The sequence below is a fragment of the Elgaria multicarinata genome, chromosome 16 (genome assembly GCF_023053635.1).
Source record: "Elgaria multicarinata webbii isolate HBS135686 ecotype San Diego chromosome 16, rElgMul1.1.pri, whole genome shotgun sequence".
NCBI classification, from domain to species: Eukaryota; Metazoa; Chordata; class Lepidosauria; order Squamata; family Anguidae; genus Elgaria; species Elgaria multicarinata.
This window is the reverse complement of record NC_086186.1, coordinates 7614543-7637909: the sequence shown is the minus strand read 5'-3', so window position 1 is coordinate 7637909 and position 23367 is coordinate 7614543. Positions and strand designations below refer to the sequence as shown.

Sequence of the window (23367 nt, the reverse complement as noted above, 5' to 3'; positions counted from 1 at the left end):
GCCGTCGTGCTTCCTGTAGGAGGCCCTTCTGAGGAGATGGACGCGAGCCAGCGTGGTACCTCCGCCTCCCTGCAGGGGGCGCTCCCCAAGCCTGCAGCTCCCCGAGGCTGACGCCAGGCGGCGGCGAAGCATCGGCAGCCAGCGACAGGCGCGGTGCCTCTGTGAAAGAAAGAGGAGCCGCCGTCTCCCGATCTCGCGAGACTGTGAGGCGAATCCCGCGAGATCTCGCCGCCGCCGCCGCCGCCGCCGGCCTCCCTCCCGCGTCATGATGTTTCCTCCTCTTTGACAAGCCGCCGCCGCCGCCGTCGCCGCCCCTCAGCCGCCGCCGCAGGAGGAGGAGGACGAGTCTTGCCTGGCCGGGCCCCGCCACCCTCGCCCGGACCGGACCTTGGTAAATGGGGCGGTGAGGGGAGACGCTGTTAACATCTCCCAGCAGCGCCCGCGCGGAGGCGAGCTCAGGCCAGGCCTGAGGGGCCAAACCGCCACCGTCGGGGGGGGGGGGGAGGGGCGGCCGGAGCCCCGCCCAGCCGCCGGGGAGGGGGCACGCACCCCTCCTCCACCACGGGGGGGTCCCCGGGGGTCGCCTCCTCACGGGTGGGGCAGCTGCTCCTGCTGCTGGAATCCCCCCCCCTTTTAAGAACCATAAGCTATGAGGAGTGGCTGAGGGTGGGGTGGGGTTGTGTGGAGGGGGAGGATATTTACCATTGTGTGACTATAGAATCATTATTATTATTATCATCATCATTATCATCATCGTTATCACCACCATTCCTGCTTATTATGGTGCTATCAACGTGCGTGGAGCCTTACAGGATTTGGCAAATAGTACTACTACTACTAATAATAATTAATAAGCATCAACAGCCATCAGTCTCAAAGGCACCGTTAAAGGCAATTTCTTGCTTTGGCAGCGGCTTTTGTGGCCGTCGTGTGCCTCGTCAGCGTGCAAAGTGTTCGCCCGAAATGGGCAGGTACGCCAAAACGAAGGTGTGAGCCTGCCCCAACCTGGCACCCTCTGGACGTTCAGACTACAACTCCCATAATATTTCCTGAGTTGTAGCCTGACACCTCTCCAGGGGTGCCAGGTTGGGGGGCGGGCGCTTTAAGGTGCTGCAAGGCTCTTTGTTGTTTCTGCTGCTGCTGACAGACATGGCTGCTCCTCTGGAAATAGAAAATAATAATAGTAGTAGTAAATGGGACTGTCTCTGCTCCTAAGGAGCATACTGTCTGAAATTGAGTAATCTAAAATCGACTATGAGGAAGAGACCAGAGTTGCTAAGGAGGAACCCACTCAGTGACCCTTTCTCAGCAGCAAAAGCCCTGCCCAACTTCCCATTTGGGAGGGCGAAACGCAATCTGTGTAACCACACTCTGGGATTGCTGCTAGTTTTTTCTCCTCTAGCAAGACCTCTGATGGCATCAAGGGTCTGCTACATGGATTGTCCGAATTGGCCACCAAAAGTAAAAACAGCAACTTGGCGGGCTTCTGCAAAAGATCCAGCAGCACTAATTGAATTGTGGCATAAGATCTGCGATTTCTGCTTGTGACGAGTGATTCAGACAGCACGCTGGCTATGCGTGTGGGGTGCCATCTGGGCTGGGGGAGGGCAGGTGCTGGCTGGTTGTGAGGTTTGTGTGTATCATCCTTCAAACTTCATTTTATTTTGCAGTGGTTAATCGGGGGTACTGAGTTGCAGTGAATACAAAGCAGTATCAGCACTGCACCTATAAAAATATAATAAAAGATGGAAAGGGGTCCATTGTTGAACAACATCCTGAGGTGCCCCGTTAGACATTCTCCCAGTCTAATGGGACCCATGAGTATCTGCTGCATGGCTATTTAAAGGGTCCAGCTGTGTGGGTCTTTCCCGTGGAATTTCCCATGTGTTGTGATTTCCCGTCATGTGTACAGGATTTCTTCATTGCTGGGTGCATGAAAAGGTGCTGAAATATCCCACTGTTTCGTGTTTGTGACCTTGGCTCCATTGCTGAGGATATGTCTGTTATTCCACAAAGTCACAGAGTACAATCTGGTGGAGTCTTTTTAGTTCCTTTTTTCCTTTCCTCTTTTGGAATCCTTCAGCTCTTAGATTCACATTGTACTCTCATTTAATTTTGACACCTTGACCATATATATATTAGTTACTTTTATTCCCGCCCCCCTGTAAATATTGTGTACTTATTTTGGTCCAAAAACAACACTGAGTCACCCACCCCAAAGCTGTAACTGGGATTTTGGTGTCAGAACTGGACAGGTGTTGTTATTTTCCTTGTGTATTCCTATGACTGTCCAACATATTACTGTCAAGCCTCTAGTAGCCTCAGCCTAAATTCATTCACAAACTGTGTGTGGCACCAACTTATCAAGGTACTAAAGCTTGCTCTTCTAGGCTATTTGTTCCAAGCCTTTTTGTAACACAGCTCAAATTCAAATACAAGGATGTGATCAGTATCCTGCATTGAGCAGGGGGTTGGACTCGATGGCCTTATAGGCCCCTTCCAGCTCTAGTATTCTATGATATTTAGGAGCTAGCATCAGAATTTTGGGCAGCTGTATTGTCCCTTCATATGTACCAGCATCAGGTCTGTATCTACCAGGGCAAATGAGTTCCTGGATTTTTCCCTTTCCTCAGATTGCCTTAGGCAGGGTTCCAACTACCTTAATGGCATAGACTTTGTGACTTGTTTGACTAATTCTCATGTCCAGTTTAGGGGGAGTGGCAAAAGTTTTAGTCTTATGCATGTGTACTGGCAAAGGTACCATTAAATGCAGTTGGACCTTTCTTCCATGTTGACATACACAGGAACTTTGTGACTTATTTTAGCCCTTAGCTGGGCAGTGGATAGATTTATTAAAACTACCACCATGCAGTTTTCATTTCCTTCTTTTTAGGGCGCTATCCTATGCATGTTTAGATGGAAAAAAGTCCTAAAGTTGGCAATATTTCCCAGTAGGGACATCGCTGGGTTAAGCAGTCTGTGATGTTACTGCTCTCCACACGTGTTATTCCCACACTTTACTTATCCTTATATATAACAGCACAAAAATAACAACTTGATTTATTTATTACTTGTCTTCTACCAGCTATTTTATTTATTTATTTATTTATTTATTTATTACATTTTTATACCGCCCAATAGCCGAAGCTCTCTGGGCGGTTCACAAAAATTAAAACCACAATAAAACAACCAACAGGTTAAAAGCACAATTACAAAATACAGTATAAAAAGCACAACCAGGCTAAAACCACACAGCAAAATTGATATAAGATTAAAATTCAGAGTTAAAACAGTAAGATTTAAATTTAGGTTAAAATTAAGTGTTAAAATATTGAGAGAATAAAAAGGTCTTCAGCTGGCGACGAAAGCAGTACAGTGTAGGCGCTATTCATACTTTTCCAGAGGATTACTTTAAAAAAATGCTATGAGGTACTTAATTTAGGCATAGGCTGGTTAGTTAACTGTTAATTATTACTGTAAAATAATTTGAGAAAACAATTTTATGAGGTGTTTGGTAAATTTAATAAACAAATTAACATGTGGGTGACCATTTAACCTTTCTATGTGTCCAGACAGGCAGTTATCCTTGTGGTTGCCAGAACACCCTGTCAACTTTTCTTCATGGTTGAGTGCTGTGCCTGCAGTCTGCAGGCAGACTCTGGGATATTAATCTGGATTGTCTTTCCTGTAGCTGGGATTGTGCATACATGCCAGTCATTTGATATCCTATCAGTTAACCTGTGGGTGAACAAATGAATTGTCTCCATTTAAAATCCTTGAGATAATGTGAAACCTCTGTCTGTGATGCAAGTCATCACTTGATTTTGCAGTTATCAGGCAGTGAATATGCATGTGTGAAAAGAACCTTCCCGTCTTCAGAAGGCAGGCTGTTCCTTTTCTTGAGTGCTGTCAAACATAGATCTGTCAGAGTGGGTACTGTACAAAGACAGTCCAGGTAAACATAGTAACTATTTGGGTGGTGGCAGAAGATGAAAGGTTTTTGTCCTTGAACCCCAAAGCTGTGGTGGTGACTGTCCAATAGAAGGGCTGCTTGAAGCCTGGGAATTGGCCAATTACAGCCTGTCTTCCATGACTGCCTCTTGTGATTGATCCAATGTCATCAAGCCAATTGGAATGTTTCCAGGCAACTCTAGTAAGAGTGTTCCTTTCTGGAACATTGGAGATGATGCAGCGTAATAATTAAAGGGTCTACAGTGCCCACGTTTGTTTGTGCTTGTGGCACAATCTGTTGCTTGTGCTTGGTAGCTTGACATTTTGAATGAACTTTGTGTTGATTATGTAAATTAGCCTTATATAAAATTAGGCGGCGTCTGATAAGCCATGTCAGCTAAGATTGCAGGTTCTCCTAAACTGAATGTTAGCCCACTTGAAGGCACTTATATCCATGTACAGCATTTGGATGAGAAATGAATTATGCCTGTAACTGCTGTGCGGAAAACTTGTTAGATATTAAAACTAAAATTGAGGTTCAGCGGCAGAGTTTGGCCTAGTTTATATGTTACACAATAACCTAGCATTTTAAAAGTTCCCGTGTGTGTGTGTGTGTGTGTGTGTGTGTGTGTGTGAATGTGGCAATTAAACCATGGGTTACAACTCTGGATTACGCTTTTCTCAACCCAGATTACCCAGATTGCATGTCATGATCAACAACCCAAGGGACGGGGTGCATCCCTGAGTTGTTTAGATCTGCCATGGTGCAGTGGAGTGATTGGGTGGCAAGAACCAGCATAGCTGCTCACTTCTTCATTCACAGCACAGTATTTTTTAAAAGTCTGGGTTGTTGTTACATGTGAACCAGCCCTTGTCTAACATCTATTTGTAAATGTATCTTGTATTCCACAAGTATATGTGTTTATGGTTCCCATTGCAAATCATGCCCACCCCACCTCCGCAATTTTAGGCAAGTTTGGAAATCCCACAGCCAACATTCTGACCTGGTTTGCAAGATCAAAACAGTGGGCTGTGGCGCAAACCAAATGGAATTTGAATATACAGAGCCTAGTTGAGGCTTATCATATCATGCAAACCCATGGTCTGTTGTTCAATATGTGGCTTAAGGCATGTGAACTGGTCCTCTGTCTAATTTGATTTGTGCCTTGGCTTATTCTGTGTTGGCTGTGGTTCTTTCTGCTTTCTTTTTTGTTGAGGAAGAAGTACCTTAATACTTTTCATAACCTTGTCACCGAATGAGTGACAGCAAAGCATCTTTATTGAAATAGATGTAATCTTTATATATAAGCTGGAAGTTCAAGAAATCCTAAACAAATTTATTAAGCATATCAGTGGAAAAGCAGGGAGGTGGGATCCGCCAAACATTCACTGTAAATTCTGGAGGGATGTATTTATGACATGCCTCTGGAATTGTATTATCCATAATTGAAATGAATGTGCTAAGTTGTACCTGTTTTAAAGTTATAGTAAATGAAAAAGTTATTTAAAAAAAGGAAAGAGAAAAATGATAAACAACCGATAGAGCAATAAACAGATGAGAATGACACTTCCTTTTTCTTCAATCTTTGTTAGAGGTGTGTGTGAGAGAGAGACCACACCACTGACAACACTTAAAAATTATGTGTTGATTTTTGTAGCACTCCTCAAAGCATAATCCTATCTGTCTTTCATGGAGGATGTCTCCAGCAAATTTATTTTCTAACCCTCCGGAGACGTGAGAGACCTTTTGTCAGCTTATCAGGATGCTGGATTCTAAATTTGTGTTTGTTTTACTGGTGATAATAAGAGTACTAGAGTCCAACTCTTCTGTGGTGTGAGCTCAAAATACACAGAAAGCTATGACTAGCAGCATAGAAACAAATGGCTCCAGCATCACAAAACTTAGTAATTTTTATGTGGTTTGAGGGGATTTTGTCCAGATTCATAAACACTTGAATGCCTACTGTTTTAGTTCTATTTTCAGTGTATGAAGGGCTGGTACCTCAAACAAAACAAAACACAATCACAAAGATATGATAATGTCAACTAGAATTTTAAAATGCTTCCTAGCGTTTTGAGAAGGCACTGCAAGCTTTGGTTGCGCGACTGTATCGGTTGTGTGAGTTCTCCAGTATTGTAGGGTGGAACACAGTTGATGAATGTACATGTTGTTTGTTCTTCAGAATACACTGAGCAACATCTTCTGCCTACGTTGCAGAAGTGTTAGAATATTCACAAGGCCCGCCTTGCACCTAGAAATTACCACTGATTTGGGCTTTTACCATGTTGCTGTAGTTCACGTGAATAGACCAAGTGGAGCAGTGAAATGTCCTTGTTCCCTGTTGCCTGGACTTTGTACCTACAAGGGCTGTGATTGGAGCTAGTTTTTGGCTATAGCCTTGTGCATCACAGATTTAAAGATTGTGTTAGTGTGCAGTTTGAAAAGTTTCTTTTCTTTGTCAGCAGAATGTAATCACTTCCAAATAAAGTGTGCATTTTTCAGAAATTGATGGTATAGATCCTCCCTTCTTTCAGATACATGTTTCAAGCCATATTAATGAGATGTTCTAGATTTCGTAATAGGCTTGGTATTTCATTTATAAATTTGTGATTCTGAATTCTTAAAAAATGCAGCAGTAATTGCTTGCAACTGTGTGGTGGTGATTCCTGTGTGTTTATATGGTGGCATCCCTGCATACAATATTTTACAGTGTAATCTAAGCAAAAACGACAGATCCTTGTATTGAGCAACTTATGACCTAAATGTTGATAGGGTGGGAGAAAGAGAGAGAGAGGAAGGTAAGGATATATGGGGTGAAAGTGAGAGTTCTTGGACAGAACTCGATGCTCAGAGAATGTATAGCTGCCACCACTGGCAACACCCCTTCTTCTACAAAATAGACAAAAGAATAAGGACAGTACTTCATATCATGCCCAAATAACAGAAGACTACTAAGGCCAGTACTTCAAGTGTAATAATTTGCTTCAGTTTATTAGACATCTCTATGTTTTCCTTTTCTGTGGGTTGTCACCCCCAACCCTCCATTCACGTAAGACAGAAATGAGGTAATGAGGCTTTTCCTGGTTGAGCCTTTTGAGGACTGAATTGCAAATTTCTCACTGCAGTGTTGCTATAGCAATATATATGTGACTGTTGTTCATCTTGCAGTAAGCTTCTCCCGACAAGTAGGCAGGACACACAAAAACAGGCAAACGAATCTAATGTTATGCGACTGTAACATCAATGTTTCTCTGGCATCATTTATATCCATTATAAATATTTCCTTCCCTCTTTGTGTATGTGTATTGCATGTCTGTACATAAGCATACAAACATGTGTAATTACATCTTTTAATGCTTTAAAAAAAAAAAAAAAAAAAAAAACCTCTCCGAAGTAACAGTGCTGAAATGCACATTGTCTGCTATATGCTGAATCTTTCTGTAAAGGGAGGGAGTTGCCTTTTTGGCCCCAGAGAATGAGAAGTGTGAAATAGGCAGGGTAGGCATTGCAAAGGGCACTTTGAAGAGCCCTGCTGGATCAGGCCAAAGGTCCATTTAATCCAGCATCCTCTTTCTCTCAGTAGCCACCAGATGAGTCTGGAAGCCCACAGGCAGGACATTAGGACAATAGCTCTCGCTTGCTCTCTGTCTGTCCTCAGCAATCAGTATTCAGATTCCTGCTTTTATTGATCGTGGAGGTAGCATATAGTGGTCATGAGTTACTGCGGGGAAACCCATTCAGGGGAAAAAAAGATGGCATTACCCTTTCTGGAAGTACCATAGCAGCCATTGATTTTTTAATAATAATAATAATAATAATAATAATAATAATAATAATAATAATAATAGTGTTTGTTTATCACCCCATAGCCAAAGCTCTCTGGGTGGTTCACATAAAATAAAAACACTTAAAAACAATATACAAAGATTAAAAACCATAAAAACAAGCAAAATACACATACATTTAAAACCACTATAACAACTTTGAAAACAATGAGCCAAAAAACAGACCCAACAGTCATTACATATTGCTAAATGCCTGGGAGAATATAGCCTTTATGTGCTCACTTAGAACATTACTAGAGGCAACGGAGGGGTTTCAAGTATGTGAACACTTAGGAATCCCATCTCATCTCCCAGGGCACGTACAGGCATCTGTCTTTCACCCATGCAACACGTTTTCTCTCTTGTCAACAGATATTGATAATAGACATGGCTCTGTCAGTTTTCTACTTCTTCATTTTAAGACTTGTCTTCCGGTTGTGGTGAGAAGTTAGGAGGCGGAGTGCAATACTTACTTTTGCTCTCTTCCAGTCTTTAAAACAAACTTGTGATGAGCATGTAATTATTCATCGTTTACATTTCTGCTCTTCTGCTGATAGATATTTGTGAGGATTGAAAAAGTTAGCAATTTGCTAATCTGGACTTGGTGAACATAAACTCATACTTGTGAACCTTGTTTGTAAAAATATTGGGGGACAGAGATGGAATCAGGTAATTTGAAGTTGGTACTTAGCAGTCTCCAGCTTTTTTGCTAAGTAAAAGCAAGGGCTGGTACTGGGAAAAATGGGTGCTGGTCCCTAAATATTTGAGGACTGCATTGGAAATGTGAGCTATTTTGTGCAGCCTTGTTTCTGGGGCTATTCAAGTGTAGGCCATAATGGCTTCATTTTATATGTTGTCTTCCTGGCTATATCTAGTTGTTGCAACTCTTCCCTAGTTTTATTAATATTTCTAAAAATAAAAGCTGCCTGCAAGCAAGCTGTACATCTCTCTTGTTATGCCTCTGCCCCCGTGCCCTCTAGACTGTTTATTTATTTCTAACCCTCAGTTTCCTCAGAATTAATACGGATCACTTCACTGAAGCCTTACTCGCTGTAATTGTTTTGGGGATCTTGGCTTGAGAGCACAATAGCACAATGCTATGCAATGTCTACTCAGATGTAAGACCCATTGGGTTCAATAGGCCTTACCCCTAAGTAAGCATGTATATAGGATTGCAGCCTAAAACCCACAGTTTAGAACAAGTTTGAATTGTGTTTGTCGCAGTGGTAATCCAATGTGAGTGACATCAGGGCAATGAAGTACAAATGTAAAGCAGTAAAAGAAGCTGTGAATTCTTAATTTCCCTTCAAGGTTATTAAAATGCAAAGACATTGGGGGAAGGAGTGATAAGTTTAATGGATCTTTTATTTAGCAAGCATTACATGTTGAGTTGGTTAAGCAAAGGTTGGGAAAGTAGGTTGCTGGAAGCAGATAGTGAGTTCAGGAAAGTTATCTGTGACTACACAGTACACCCTGCTGACTCATTGAGCGAGCTGTATTTGTGCCTGTGGGAGGCTGCATGGCCATAATCCTGGGTACACACACACACACACACACCAAACTCTCATTCCCAACTTGAGGCAAATGAATTCCGTGTACAGTGTGCAACTTCCTTAAATGTATTAAAATACATGGTTACTGTTGGGCCTTTCCCCCCAATCCCAGAATTATTTTAGAAAGGCTCTTTGTAGCAGAAAGTTCATAAGCAGCAGAGATCAGTGGTTGAGGAAGTTGTACTGTTTACACAGTGTGTTTAGAAGTATATTCCCCTTTGCTTTCTAGAAAGAAAAGTGTTAATACCTTAGGAAGGGATGAGGAAGGCCCAGTAGGATGGCTAGGTATAGAGAGTGAGAGTGAGTTCTCAATATTATTTAATTCACTTAACCCCTAACCAAAATGGCTTAAAAATAGTGTTTCCGTCAATGCAATGTTACAGCATTTATTGTATGCTGTAGTAATATTTATGGCATTTGCAAAGTAACATAAGCAAAAAAAAAAAAAAGACAGCTTACTGTCTTGAAGAGTTTGCAATCTGAGACCTGGTTCACACATAACTGCAATTCCTGGGCTGTTTAACCTAGGAATTGCCATGGCCAAGCAGGAGCGAGTTGCTTAGGGGTTAGCTCTGGGTTGTGTAACCCCTAAACAGTCCAGAGTCTCTGGGGTTCAGAATTCGCGCAAACGACCAGGAATGGGAGGTTCCTGGATTCTTAATTAAACATGTTACTGCTTAGACCTGACAAGTCACGGTTTAAATAACCTGTGGGTTGTTGTTAAGTGCAAACCTGGTTGACAGTGGAGAAGACAACAGAAAGGAAAGGGATCAGGTGTAATGGGATGTAGACAAGTGCTATTGCACATTTGTGGGTGAGGACTGAGGGTCAAGCCATAAGGGTCACAAAAGAAGTGTGTTTTGAAGAGGGAGTTAAAAGAAGACATGGTGTGGAATGAAATAGGTATCCAGGGTGGGAGTTCTAGGCAGTGGGAGATGTTTGATTGCTGTTAGTCCGTGTTGCTTATTTCTCATTTGCTTGGCAGATGTGCCACTGCCATTTGTTTGAAAGTGACTGTCAGAAGTTGCATGAGTATCAGTTTGCATTTCATGGATCCAGTTTTTTGCTGGTTCTATTTAATAGTAATCTTACAGGATCAAGTAAATTCATGGAAGACTGGCCATCATTATACCTTTGAAATACCAGGTGCTGAAGGAATGTTATTGACTTCACACCCTGCTTGTGGCTTCTTGGAAGCATTTCCAAGTTCATCCAGCAATGCACTCTATAAGGGGCTGCCCTTGAAGGTGATTCAGTAGCTGTAGCTTCTGCAAAATGCAGTGGCCATATTGTCAAATAATACAGTTTCTGTCCCACTTGCACTGGCTGCCTGTACTTTTCTGAGCCTAATTCAAGGTACTAGTCTTGACCTATAAAGCCTTACATGGATCAGAACTGCAATCCCCAAAGGAGCGCCTCTCTTGGTATGAACCTACCAGTATATTATGATGAACATCTGACACACACACCCCAAGTGCTTTTTCTAAGCATTTGATGCATATGATGTGATGTTTGAGCTTTTTTTATCAGGTCTGCTAGTTTTATTGTCAATTGTTTCTAACACGTTTTTAAATGGTTTTAAATATTTGAATTCTAAAGGTTGTATTTTATGCATTATCATGCTCTGAGCCACCCAGAAAGCCTTGGCTATTAGCCATACAGAAATGTAATAAATGAAATGATTTTTTCCTGGCCATGGGTGGAAACAGAAGCATGTTTGGTTTAGATAGATATTTAGTCTCATCCAGCAAGGATGTTCTTATTTCTTTTTCCTTCGAAAAAAATGCAGCATCCATAGTGTTAGGTCTTCATGATTATATGGACTGCTTAATCTTATTTTAGGAAGAGCTTTAACCATGTGGTGGTACTTGTAGTTGAAGTTAATGACAGCTTCCCACTAGAAAAAAACCCACCCTTTATTAGTAATTCTGACACCATGTTCTCTGTCCTTACCAACACCACACCTAAAAAGAGCCGTGAATATGTACTACAGAACATTTGTGGGTGGGAAGGCATTACTGGCTGACTTTGAAGTGTTTAGGAAGTTGGTTTGGATAAGTCCACATTGACATATTGTCCCAACTGGTGGAATCAACACATTCCTCTGAAAACATGGATGAGTATGAGTCTGGCTCCATACATCAGTTCTTTTTAATATAGAGGGAACAGTGTCATATAATACACTCCCTTTTTTAAATTGAATTTCAAATATGTTTAAGCTAGACTGAATTTGTGGGCCTGAGACCAATGTGGATGTTCTTAACAACTAGCTGCTTTGTACAGAATTTTGTAAATTGTTTTTTCTCTTTCTTTCCCATTTCTAGGACTGATGGCAGATGAATAAGCAAACATGGCCGCCATGGTTCCACCGGTGAAGCTGAAATGGCTTGAACATCTAAACAGCTCTTGGATCACAGAAGATAGTGAATCTATTGCTACAAGGGAGGGAGTCTCAGTCTTGTACACTAAATTAATCAGTAATAAAGAAGTAGTACCGTTGCCTCAACAGGTTCTCTGTCTTAAAGGGCCCCAGCTACCAGATTTTGAACGAGAGTCCTTATCGAGCGATGAACAGGACCACTACTTGGATGCCCTTCTTAGCAGCCAGCTGGCTCTGGCTAAGATGGTTTGCTCAGACTCTCCATTCGCTGGAGCACTTCGTAAACGTTTGCTTGTGTTACAACGGATCTTTTATGCACTTTCTAATAAATACCATGATAAAGGCAAGGTGAAACAGCAGCAGCATTCTCCGGAAAGCAGTTCTGGCTCAACAGATATCCATTCTGTCAGCGAGCGGCCCAGGTCGAGTACAGATGCGCTTATAGAAATGGGGGTGCGAACGGGACTAAGCCTCTTGTTTGCATTGCTGCGGCAAAGCTGGATGGTTCCCGCTTCAGGAACTGGGCTTAGTCTTTGCAATGATGTCATCCACACTGCGATCGAGGTTGTGAGCTCTTTGCCACCTTTATCTCTTGCCAACGAAAGTAAAATCCCACCAATGGGACTAGACTGCCTGTCTCAGGTGACAACATTTCTTAAAGGAGTAACGATTCCGAACTCTGGAGCAGATACTCTCGGTCGAAGGCTAGCTTCTGAGCTGCTGCTTGGCTTGGCCGCTCAGCGCGGTTCGCTGCGGTACCTCCTGGAATGGATTGAGATGGCGCTAAGCGCCTCGGCGGTAGTCAACACAATGGAGAAAAGCAAAATGCTGCAGACTCAAGAGGGGATGATCAGTTTCGATTGTTTCATGAATATATTAATGCAGATGAGGCGATCGTTGGTATGTATGCACTACGTACATTTGAAATTATGTTCTTAATGGGTCAAGAATTAACCGTTTTTATGACTGTTGCAAATGCTGTTGACATTAATAGAAGTTTTGCTGCCTCTGTGCTTGGTAGATCATGAAGTGTATTTGCCACCTCAGATGTACATGAGCTATGTTTAGTGGCGTTAGAACAGTTTCAGAAATGTTTGAAAGAGTTTGATTGTCCTTAAGTGTGTACTTGGATGGTTGTTCTGGCTCTAATTTCAATCATTCTGATTTGACAGAAAAGATAAACAATGTCAGCAACAGCTTGTAATTGTACTAGGTACTTGTAATTTTTCAGTATAAATAAAGAGAGCCAGAGAAATACCGTAATTCAGTAATGGAGGGTTTAAAGTTTTCTAAAAAAATACCTTACCTGCTTGCAATTCTTTTCAGTGACTTTTTCACCCATCAGTTCTGCCTACCTTATTCAGAAAAACATGATAAAAGTATATATGTTTGCTTCATTTTGTTGCAAAAATTTACCTGTTCATTCAAGCTTGTGTTTCTCTTCGTGATGTGATTTCAAAGTCCAGCAAAATGGGGCGTAATGTAAGAATGGAAATAGTGGGGGCTTGCACTGCAAATCAATGGTTCATACTGACAGTTTGCTTTATGATGCATTTTCCTTGCTTGAAAAGACGGGATGCAGTGGTTTGCCAGCTGTAGATTTTTGTATAGTTTCTATGAAATACTACCGTATTTCTTCGATTGTAAGACGCCATCGATTGTAAGACGCACATTAATTTCAGTACCACCAACAGAAAAAAAACCCTAAGACACACCCACAATTCTAAGACGCACCCCATTTTTAGAGAAGTTTATATGGGGAAAAAAGTGCGTCTTAGAATCGAAGAAATAGGGTAGTTGGGAGTGGCTCATGTGGGCTTCATGTGGGGTATTGTTGTCAGAGAGTGGGAGGGTGCAATTTCACACAACTGCCATGGTCACTGGCACTTCTCTCCTACATCTGTGCCCTTCCAATGACCTTGCTGGAAATAACCCTAACTGCAGTTTCACTGCCAATACACTGCAGAAGCATCCATTGGGTAGAGTGAGTGGACGAGCTCTTGCTTCCATTCCTTCCCCCTTCCCCCAAATACGTGCACATTTACAGCTTTTGTTTTGATCTGTCTGTCTGTCAAATTGGTGGCTTACCTTGTAGCATATTTGGGGAGCTTGAGCTCAGTGCATGCATAAAGGCAGTGAACAGAGGGGAATGCATGATTTTGTTCCAAACCCCCAGTTGTATTAAAGTGCTTCTAAAGTGTAAGATGTTTTAAGCATCTTGGTGTAGATGTAATAGTCAAGAACAAGAACTGTGAGCAAGACATTCATGGTATGAATCTCAGTTTAGCAGGAACTTCTGGGCTGGCTTTAGGTTGGCCATGCAATATTGTGAATAAGCTTGAACCTTCCTCTGTACTACTACTACTATGATTAACCTGTAGGATGACTGAGAGACTGTGCATACAATTATTTGAGTACTTAAGGAAGTGCTATATATAAATACTCTGTGTTGCTGCTGTTTTGAGGGAAATGCGCTCCTTTTGGTATGGTTTAGGAAAATACTTAATTTCATGGAGGGTAAAATGTTTTTATATACTTTGTATCTATACAATTATATCACAATGACTACTCCCCCAGTAATGCTTTACCTTACAGGGATCATCTGCTGATCGGAGTCAATGGAGGGAACCAACAAGAACATCTGATAGTTTGTGCTCTCTTTATGAAGCAGCTTTGTGCCTCTTTGAGGAGGTATGTCTCCAGCCATTTTGACCTTGCTATTTTATTTTGCTGGTTGTTTGAATTGCTGTCCTGTCTTTGCTCAGGGCTTAAAGTGGTTAACAGTTTCAGAAAAGAGTAATAGAATTAAAAGAACATACTCAATACTGGGCCTGAAATAGAATTCAAAAACATACTCAGTACTGGGCCTGTTCAGACAACACACTTAAGCCATGGTTAGGCTGCTAGCTCTCTTGCAGCAAAATGCTTAAGTGAGTGTGTTTAAATCGTGGTAAACCAGGAGTGGTTCAATCGAAATGCTAAGTCATGGTTCACACGGCACACTAAGCCATAATGTTGAGCTCAAAATGCTTAACCACCTTGGCATAGCAATTAGCATGTCTTCTGAATATGGTCACTGTGTGTGTGTGTATAATTAAAATACCCCCACATCTACTTAACTCTGACAGTCCAGAGAAAAGTGGGAAGTGGGACGGCTAAGAGAAAGGAATTCCACAGATGAAGGGCAGTCACAAAGAATACCTCTCTATGTGTCCTTGCTGTTTGATTTTGTGAGCAGTCAGGAAGTTGCTTTCAGTTGATGTTGGGGGACTGTAATGAAATATAATGGCATATATTCTGTGAAGGGGAATGATAACATGCCATTTACAAAAGGGAAGTGTGAAATGGAAAGCTGGACATCAGATATGTGTAGTAATATCTTTAAGATCCCCTCTTAGACCGTGGTACTTAATTTCTGTGATCGGGTTTTGTGCATGCGATACGAAATTAGCCTAAAGCGAATAAAGAATCAAGACTGTGTGCTTGAGTAAAGATGGCAATTGACCACAGCTCTCCCTCAGTTTCCTGAAATATATCTTTATTTTGATAGGTTTGTCGCATGGCCTCAGACTACTCTAGGACATGTGCTAGTCCAGACAGCATTCAGACGGGTGATGCTCCCATTGTTTCTGAGACCTGTGAAGTGTATGTTTGGGGTAGCAACAGCAGCCATCAACTTGTGGAAGGAACACAAGAGAAAATCCTTCAGCCTAAGCTGGCACCAAGCTTTTCTGATGCTCAGACAGTGAGTGGGGCTTTTTTGTTGTTGCGGGAGGAGATGAAGATTTCAATGTTGGAGACCTTCAAATATCTTCTCCAACCATTAAAAATACACATTACAACCCTGTAATTCCTAGTCTGTATGAGGTTCTTTTGTGCTTAACTTGAACAGTGACTGCCAATGCTAAATTATTTTTAATGTTCTTCCATCTTTTCCCCACAATAGATTGAAGCTGGCCAGTACTGTACCTTTGTGATATCTACGGATGGCTCTGTTCGAGCTTGTGGCAAAGGCAGTTACGGCAGGCTAGGACTGGGTGATTCCAATAATCAATCCACTCTGAAAAAGCTGACATTTGAGCCTCACAGATCTATCAAAAAGGTTTCATCATCTAAAGGTTCGGATGGCCACACGCTGGCCTTCACAACAGAAGGAGAAGTCTTCAGCTGGGGTGATGGTGACTATGGAAAACTGGGCCATGGAAATAGCTCAACACAAAAATACCCAAAACTTATCCAGGGCCCTTTGCAAGGAAAGGTAAGTTATACAAACGGGTTGAGTGTCACTTTCATTCTATTTTCCACTAGTAATGCTGTTGCTTCGAGGACTTCATGGACCTAAGATATATTTTTAGCTGTGTTTTGGCTTTTCCCTATTTGATGCCATCCAGAATGCTGGGCTGCTCCCCTCTCTATCCACTTGGCAGACTGTTTTGTAAAAGAAAGAGTTGGTTGAGTTAGGAAGCACCTTCCGCATCCTTAGAGCCACTCCCCCACCCTTGGTAGAAATGACTGCCATAATCCAGAAAACCCCTTCAGGTGTGTTAATTTTATTCATTTAAAATATTTATATACTGCCCTCCCTTTCTCACTTCCAAGGTGATTTACACGAGTTAAAAACAACAACAATAAATACGCTGTCATAAAACCACGAAGTGAATCAGTAGATAAAACAGCGGTTTGTAGCTGCCCAGGCTGCTGAAATATGCTTCCAGATAGCAGCATGTAATGTTTGCATTCGACGTGCCAGTGAGGTTGGCCCAAGTGCATAGAATGCTAATGCCAGCCATGGCTGTGGAGGTTTCGCTCCAACATGGAGCTTTTTCCCCACGAACAGACTGAAGGCATATGCGGTGTTCTGTTGCTCAGAGTGCACCATGTAGAACTGTGTTTCGTGGCTTTGCGTGGGGGTGGGGGGCAATGCTTCATTTGACCTTCAGGTGGTTTTGCTGAATTTGTGCTGTCTTCAGAGTTCATTTGATTTCCTTAATCATTTTCACCTAGTTTAAACTCTTAGTTCTTTTGTTTTCAAATTCACTAATATAATTCCTGCAAGTATTAGAAAGAGCAGAACCATGTCATTTCTATCTTTCCTGCACAGGTACTCCCAACAGGTAACAAAAGTGCTGTAGGTAAAAATAGTAGGGGCAGCGTTCACCTTCCTATTTGCTCATGGGGCGGATCTACACAGCGTACTGAAGGCGCTTGCGTGCGCCTCCAGTGCGCCCCGAAAGCGATTGTGTAGATCCTGCCCTGGAAGAGGCGGAGGAGGAGGAGGCTGGAGAATCCGGCCAGCGGCGGCAAGGACGTGGACGGATTCCCCAGCCGCCTCCTCTTCCTCCTCTTCCAGGGCAGGATCTACACAATCGCTTTCGGGGCGCACTGGAGGCGCACGCAAGCGCCTTCAGTACGCTGTGTAGATCCGCCCATGGATTGGGAAGGGGCATTTTCAGGGATAGGTGCTGCCAAATTCTATCTCAAGGCATTCCCAAAACTGTTTGAGCGATATTGTTGTGGCAAGGCAGAATTTCTATGTCCAGACCAAGACTAAAGCTGCAGCGGGTAAGAAGAATGGGCATGAGCGCAAGGGTAGATTTATTAGATTGTAAGCCTATGCGGCAGGGTCTTGCTATTTACTGTTTTACTCTGTACAGCACCATGTACATTGATGGTGCTATATAAATAAATAATAATAATAATAATAATAGTAATAGCCATCAACTGGGCTCCTGACAGTTGCCTTGCAGCTCCGAAACTCTCTGTAATGTTTTAATATAACTTTAGCGATTGCTGGAAGCAAACCAGGATTTGGCAAGTGAGCCCACAACTTAGCCCATTAGGGTCTCTAATTTTTTTGTTTCCAAGTTAACATTAGAAATAAGATGTGTGGCTTTACTTAACTAAGCTCACAGCTTATGCTTCAAAATTCAACTATATTTCCCAGAACCAATCATAGTGCTCAAGCTTCATGAGAGACCCTACTGGACTAAGTTGTGGGCTCACTTGCCAAATCCTGATAAGACGGAAGCTCTGTGGATTGGTGGTTCCCAAGTCCGGGAATTGGGTAAGCAACCTGTTCTGGAGGAGGTGGCGCTCCTTCTGAAGGAGCAGGTACGTAGCTTGGGAGTACTCCTAGACCCATCATTGTCACTGGAGGCCCAGGTGGACTCTGTGGCACAGAGTACTTGGGGTCAGCTTCGGCTGATCCGCAAGCTTCGGCCTCTCCTGGACAGGGACAACCTAGCCACAGTAGTGCATGCACTGGTAACTTCCCGATTAGACTACTGCAATACACTCTACGTGGGGCTGCCCTTGAAGACGACGCGGAAGTTGCAGCTAGTGCAAAATGCAGCAGCTAGACTGCTGGCAGATACATCTTATAGAGCCCACATAACACTGGTCTTAAAGGAACTGCACTGACTGCCTATACGCTTCTGGTCGGAATTCAAGGTGCTGGTAATGACGTTTAAAGCCCTAAACAGCTTGGGACCTCGATACTTGAGAGAGCGCCTCTCCTTATATATGCCTGCCCGAGACCTTAGATCTGTTGGAGGAGCCCTTCTCTGCATCCCATCAATGCAACATATACATTATGATGGAACAAGGGAGAGGGCTTTCTCTGTGGTGGCACCCCGACTGTGGAATGCCCTCCCCTTGGAGGCCCGATTGGCGCCAACATTGATTTCATTTCGATGCCAAGTAAAAACATGGCTTTTTAACAAAGCCTTTGATGGTTAAACTCACTGGCACATTGTTTTAACTGTATCTATTGCTTTTAAATTATATGTTGTTTTAACTTGGATCATGTTTTAATTTGTTTTAACTGTGTATATTTATTGTTTTATACTGTATGTTTTTATCTGTACGCCGCCCTGAGATCATAGTGATATAGGGCGGGATATAAATATTTTAAATAAATAAATAAATAAGTAAATCGCCACTTTGATGGGGAGGAGTTGGAAGCTTTTTCTTTATTTTGGCCAAGTTGGCCTTTGCCAGGACACATTTTGCCAAAGATGAATGCAGCTGTTAGAAGTGTAGGAGGGACAGCTGCATCCCTTATTATGGACTTCGTAGAGGGACAGAAGGAAGACAGGGCTGTGAGCAGAATGGAGTTTGTGGTTTTGTGATTAATGGCAGTTAAAGCAGGAGCAATGCCTGGGTGCCAGTAGAGATTGCAGAGGGAGGGAAGGAGTAATGAGGAATATCACAGTGTGCACCCTGTGTTGATAGTAGCATTTCCAGCAATACTTGAGCAGTAACTGTTTCTCTTTCTCTCTTTTTTTGCATCCCATTTAGGTAGTGGTATGTGTATCAGCTGGATACCGTCACAGTGCTGCTGTTACAGAAGATGGTGAATTATATACTTGGGGAGAAGGAGACTTTGGTAGACTAGGTAATGGAAACTGTTTCCAACACATTGTCCTAGCGTTTTTAAAAATATAATTGACATTTTATTGAAAGAAATTGTAACCTCAAACAAAAAAAAATGCAATGATTGAAGAAAATACACTACCATCTTTGGTATAAACTTGTAACCAACCCATTTGTCAAAGGTGAATAATAGTAAGACATGATTTAACAATATATTGAACTATTTGACCATACTTCTTGTCATTCTTTCTTTTTCTTGGCCTAAATCATATTCCACTATAAAATAAAAGGAGCAGTTCATGGAATTGCTTGAAGTATGAAAGTCTAAATAATATATTCAAACTCTCTTTCTATCTCCCCTCTTTTCATTTAACTCCATTCATTGTTTGAATGTGGGGAATTGATACATCTCTCTGAACTGCTACACCTTATGAACCAAAGTTTCCTGTTATGATTGCCTTTTGTTGTTTATTTGTTCAGTCGTTTCCGACTCTTCGTGACTTCATGGACCAGTCCATGCCAGAGCTTTCTGTCGGCCGTTGCCACCCCTAGCTCCCCCAAGGTCAAGTCTGTCACTTCCAGAATATCATCCATCCATCTTGCCCTTGGTCGGCCCCTCTTCCTTTTGCCTTCCACTTTCCTTAGCATCAACTCTTCTCCAGGGTATCCTGTCTTCTCATTATGTGGCCAGAGTACTTCAGTTTTGCCTTTAATACCATTCCTTCAAGTGAGCAGTTTATTTCTGGGTTTATTTCCTGGAGTATGGACTGGTTTGATCTTCTTGCAGTCCAAGGCACTCTCAGAATTTTCCTCCAACACCACAGTTCAAAAGCATCTATCTTCCTTCGCTCCGCTTTCCTTATGGTCCAGCTCTCGCAGCCATAGGTTACTACGGAGAATACCATTGCTTTAACTATGCGGACCTTTGTTGTCAGTGTGGTGTCTCTGCTCTTAACTATTTTATCAAGATTTGTCATTGCTCTCCTCCCAAGAAGTAAACGTCTTCTGATTTCCTGGCTGCAGTCAGCGTCTGCAGTAATCTTTGCGCCCAGAAATACAAAGTCTGTCACTGCTTCCACGTTTTCTCCCTCTATTTGCCAGTTATCAATCCAGGTGGTTGCCATAATCTTGTTTTTTTTTGAGGTTTAACTGCAACCCAGCTTTTGCACTTTCTTCTTTCACCTTTGTCATAAGGCTCCTCAGCTCCTCCTCGCTTTCAGCCATCAAAGTGGTATCATCTGCATATCTGAGATTGTTACTGTTTCTTCCTGCGATTTTAACTCCAGCCTTGGATTCGTTAAGCCCAGCATGTCACATGATGTGTTCTGCATACAAGTTGAATAGGTAAGGTGAGAGTATACATCCCTGCCGTACTCCTTTCCCAATCTTAAACCAGTCCGTTGTTCCGTGGTCTGTTCTCACCGTTGCTACTTGTTCGTTATACAGATTCCTCAGGAGGCAGACAAGATGGCTTGGTATCCCCATACCACCAAGAGCTTGCCACAGTTTGTTATGATCCACACAGTCAAAGGCTTTAGAATAGTCAATAAAACAGAAATAGATGTTTTTCTGGAACTCCCTGGCTTTCCCCATTATCCAGCAGATATTGGCAATTTGGTCTCTAGTTCCTCTGCCTTTTCTAAACCCAGCTTGGCAATTCTCGCTCCATGAATTGCTGGAGTCTACCTTGCAGGATCTTGAGCATTACCTTGCTGGCATGTGAAATAAGTGCCACTGTACGATAGTTGGAACATTCTTTAGTGTTTCCTTTTTTTGGTATGGGATATAAGTTGATTTTTTCCAGTCTGATGGCCATTCTTGTGTTTTCCAAATTTGCTGGCATATGGCATGCATCACCTTGACAGCATCATCTTGCAATATTTTAAACAGTTCAGCTGGGATACCGTCATCTCCTGCTGCCTTGTTATTAGCAATGCTTCTTAAGGCCCATTCAACCTCACTCTTCAGGATGTCTGGCTCTAACTCACTGACCACACCGTCTGAGCTATCCCCGATATTATTATCCTTCCTATACAGATCTTCCTTATATTCTTGCCACCTTTTCTTGATCTCTTCTGTTTCTGTTAGGTCCTTGCCATCTTTGTTTTTGATCATACCCATTTTTGCCTGGAATTTACCTCCGATATTTCTAATTTTCTGGAAGAGGTCTCTTGTCCTTCCTATTCTATTGTCTTCTTCCGCTTCCGCACATTGCTTGTTTAAAAATAATTCCTAATCTCTTCTGGCTAACCTCTGGAATTTTGCATTTAATTGGGCATATCTCCCCCTATCACTGTTGCCTTTTGCTTTCCTTCTTTCTTGGGCTACTTCCAGTGTCTCAGCAGACAGCCATCTTGCCTTCTTGGTTTTCTTTTTCTTTGGGACTTTTTTGTTGCCACCTCTTGGACAATGTTGCGAACTTCTGTCTATAGTTCTTCCGGGACCCTATCTACTAAATCTAGTCCCTTAAATCTATTCTTCACTTCCACTGCATATTCATTAGGAATATTAGTAAGCTCATATCTAACTGATCTGTGGGTCTTCCCTATTCTCTTAAGTTTGATTCTAAATTGTGCAATAAGAAGTTCGTGATCTGAACTACAGTCAGCTCCAGGTCTTGTTTTTACTGTCTGTATAGATGTCCACCACCTTTGGCTGCAAAGGATGTAGTCAATCTGATTTTGGTGTCGGCCATCTGGTGAAGTCCATGTATAAAGCCGTCTTTTAGGTTGTTGGAAGTGAGTTGTCCTGGCAGAATTCTATCAGCCTATGTCCCGCTTCATTTTGTTCTCCTAGACCATGCTTACCTGTAATTCCAGATGTCATTTGACTGCCCACCTTAGCGTTCCAGTCTCCTGTAACGAAAATAACATCTCTTTTTGGTGTATTATTCAGTAGGTGTTGCAGATCCTCATAGAACTGATCTACTTCTGCTTCTTCAGCATCTGTGGTTGGGGCATATATTTGGATCACTGTGATGTTAAATGGCTTACCCTGAATTCGAATTGAGATCATTCTATCATATTTTGGATTGTATCCAAGCACTGCTTTAGCCACTTTATTATTAATTATGAAGGCTACTCCATTTGTTCTGTGATCCTCTTGTCCACAGTAGTAGATCTGGTGGTGATCTGATGTGAAGTGGCCCATTGCAGTCCATTTCAGTTCACTGACACCCAATATATCTATATTTAATCTTGACATCTCACTAATAACCACATCCAATTTGCCCTGGCTCATAGATCTTACATTCCAGGTTCCTATGGTGTGTTGATCTTTAGAACATCGGATTCGTCGTTCACCACCAGCACCGTCGGCCGCTAGCCGTCCTTTCGGCTTTGAGCTAGCTGCGTCATCACACACACACACACACATATCTCTCTCTCTCTCTCTCTGAATACTTTGCAAAGGATAGCAACCTAGCAATTACTGCAACCGTCTGTGAACTAAAACAGTCCTTTATGTAGTTTAATCTCTATACCAGCTTTCTTACCAGATATTTAATGTTTACTAATGTGTTTTTTTTCTTCATTGGAGCATTCCTTATCTCGTTTTCTCTGAAGCAGCGCCCAGATTTTTAGACCATAATTAAGGGGAAATAGTTTTACATCTGTAGTGACACAAAGTGTTCACTAGAACTATTTGAAACCCGTTGCATTAACCTGTGCTGACTCGCAGTACTCAAGACACATACTTTCTTCTTTACCTACCAAAAGCTTCCATGCTAGGAGAAGGAAAAAATATATTTCTTTAAAGTGAATTAAGTGTTGTTTTTAGGATAGGTTTTGGTTTAATTACAAGGATGAAAGAGGTGAAGGAAACTTCCAAATTAAGCGTATTTACTTTTCTTTTCAAAGGCCACGGTGACAGCAACAGCCGCAACATTCCAACTTTAGTAAAAGATATTAGCAATGTTGGAGAGGTTTCCTGCGGCAGCTCGCATACCATAGCTTTATCCAAAGATGGGCGAACTGTTTGGTCATTTGGAGGAGGAGATAATGGTAATGTAGTGCCACAACTTTTCTCTATGAGGTGTGATGGATTGTACAGAGTGTTGTCTGTTGGGGAAGAGTGAGGAAATCTCAGCTTTCATACCCTGTCTTGCCTTGCCTTTCTGCCCCTCTTTTCAGTACAGAAAAAGCCAATGGTTGCATTTGGATGGCTGTCCATGATTTCATAAACCTTGGTTGAGCAAGCTTTGGCCGCACCATCTTCCCACTCCTCTGGTATACATTGGCTTTGGTATGTTCAAGTCGGGGATCTCTGGCTTGATGTCTTTTAACA

At 42.3% G+C, this 23367-nt stretch overlaps 1 protein-coding gene across 8 annotated transcripts in view; it reads left to right on the top strand.

Moving 5' to 3' along the window:
- Positions 1-290: 290 nt before the first annotated feature.
- Positions 291-23367, top strand: part of HERC1 (HECT and RLD domain containing E3 ubiquitin protein ligase family member 1) — a 98539-nt gene continuing 75462 nt past the window's right edge. For 5 of the 8 annotated variants that reach the window (XM_063142687.1, XM_063142685.1, XM_063142688.1 and 2 more), the window contains exons 1-7: positions 291-391; positions 11654-12609; positions 14305-14400; positions 15260-15454; positions 15656-15967; positions 19009-19105; positions 22941-23084. In XM_063142687.1, coding sequence (XP_062998757.1) covers positions 11680-12609; positions 14305-14400; positions 15260-15454; positions 15656-15967; positions 19009-19105; positions 22941-23084 — 1774 coding nt within the window. In that variant the 5' untranslated portion in view covers positions 291-391; positions 11654-11679. The remainder of the gene's footprint in view (positions 392-11653; positions 12610-14304; positions 14401-15259; positions 15455-15655; positions 15968-19008; positions 19106-22940; positions 23085-23367) is intronic. The other 3 variants (XM_063142691.1, XM_063142690.1, XM_063142689.1) reach the window with 1 other exon arrangement.